Source organism: Eimeria mitis, genomic scaffold (assembly GCF_000499745.2).
Source record: "Eimeria mitis Houghton genomic scaffold, Emh_scaff2155, whole genome shotgun sequence".
Lineage (NCBI taxonomy): Eukaryota > Apicomplexa > Conoidasida > Eucoccidiorida > Eimeriidae > Eimeria > Eimeria mitis.
The window spans coordinates 6,434-7,011 of NW_013570480.1; the positions used below are offsets into that span (position 1 = coordinate 6,434).

At 55.4% G+C, this 578-nt stretch overlaps 1 protein-coding gene across 1 annotated transcript in view; it reads left to right on the forward strand.

Moving 5' to 3' along the window:
- EMH_0049480 (uncharacterized protein) overlaps positions 1 to 578 on the forward strand; it is a gene marked incomplete at both ends in the record, with an annotated part of 7,290 nt that overhangs the window by 6,122 nt on the left and 590 nt on the right. The window contains one exon of the mRNA XM_013496535.1: positions 187 to 517. Within this exon, the coding sequence (XP_013351989.1) occupies positions 187 to 517 (331 nt within the window). The remainder of the gene's footprint in view (positions 1 to 186; positions 518 to 578) is intronic.

Sequence of the window (578 nt, forward strand, 5' to 3'; positions counted from 1 at the left end):
GCAACAGCAGCAGCAGCAGCAGCAGCAGCGCCATAATGTTGTATTGAAGGAGACAAAAGTTGCAGCCTTTATTACCTATGGGCATCCACAGACAACAGCAGCAACAGCAGCAGCAGATGGCTGTATATCTCCTCCTTGTTGCTTCGGTTTAATAGAGAGGCGTCGGGGCATTTCTGCTGCTAGCAGCAGCCTTACACCTACAGCAGCAGCAACAGCAGCAAGAACAACAGCAGCAGCAGCAGCAGCAAAGGAAGCAGCAGCAAACACAGCAGCAGCAAAAGCAGCAAAACCCGCAGCAGCAGCAGCAGCAGATGGCTATCAGAAGGCACGTCGTCCCCGTTCAAGCGAATCTGCTGCTGCTGCTGCTGCTGCAGCAACAGCAGCAGCAGCAGCAACTACAAAAAAAGCATCAAGAGCAGCAGCACCCGCAGTACCCAGAGCAGCAGCACCCGCAGCAGCAGCAGCAGCAACAGCAGCAGCAGCAGCAGCACCGTTCGGCAGCCGTCGATATCGTCTCGTGCTGCTGCTGCGGGGGCAGCTGAGCCTTATAGAGGCGCAAGCAGCAGCAAAAAAATACT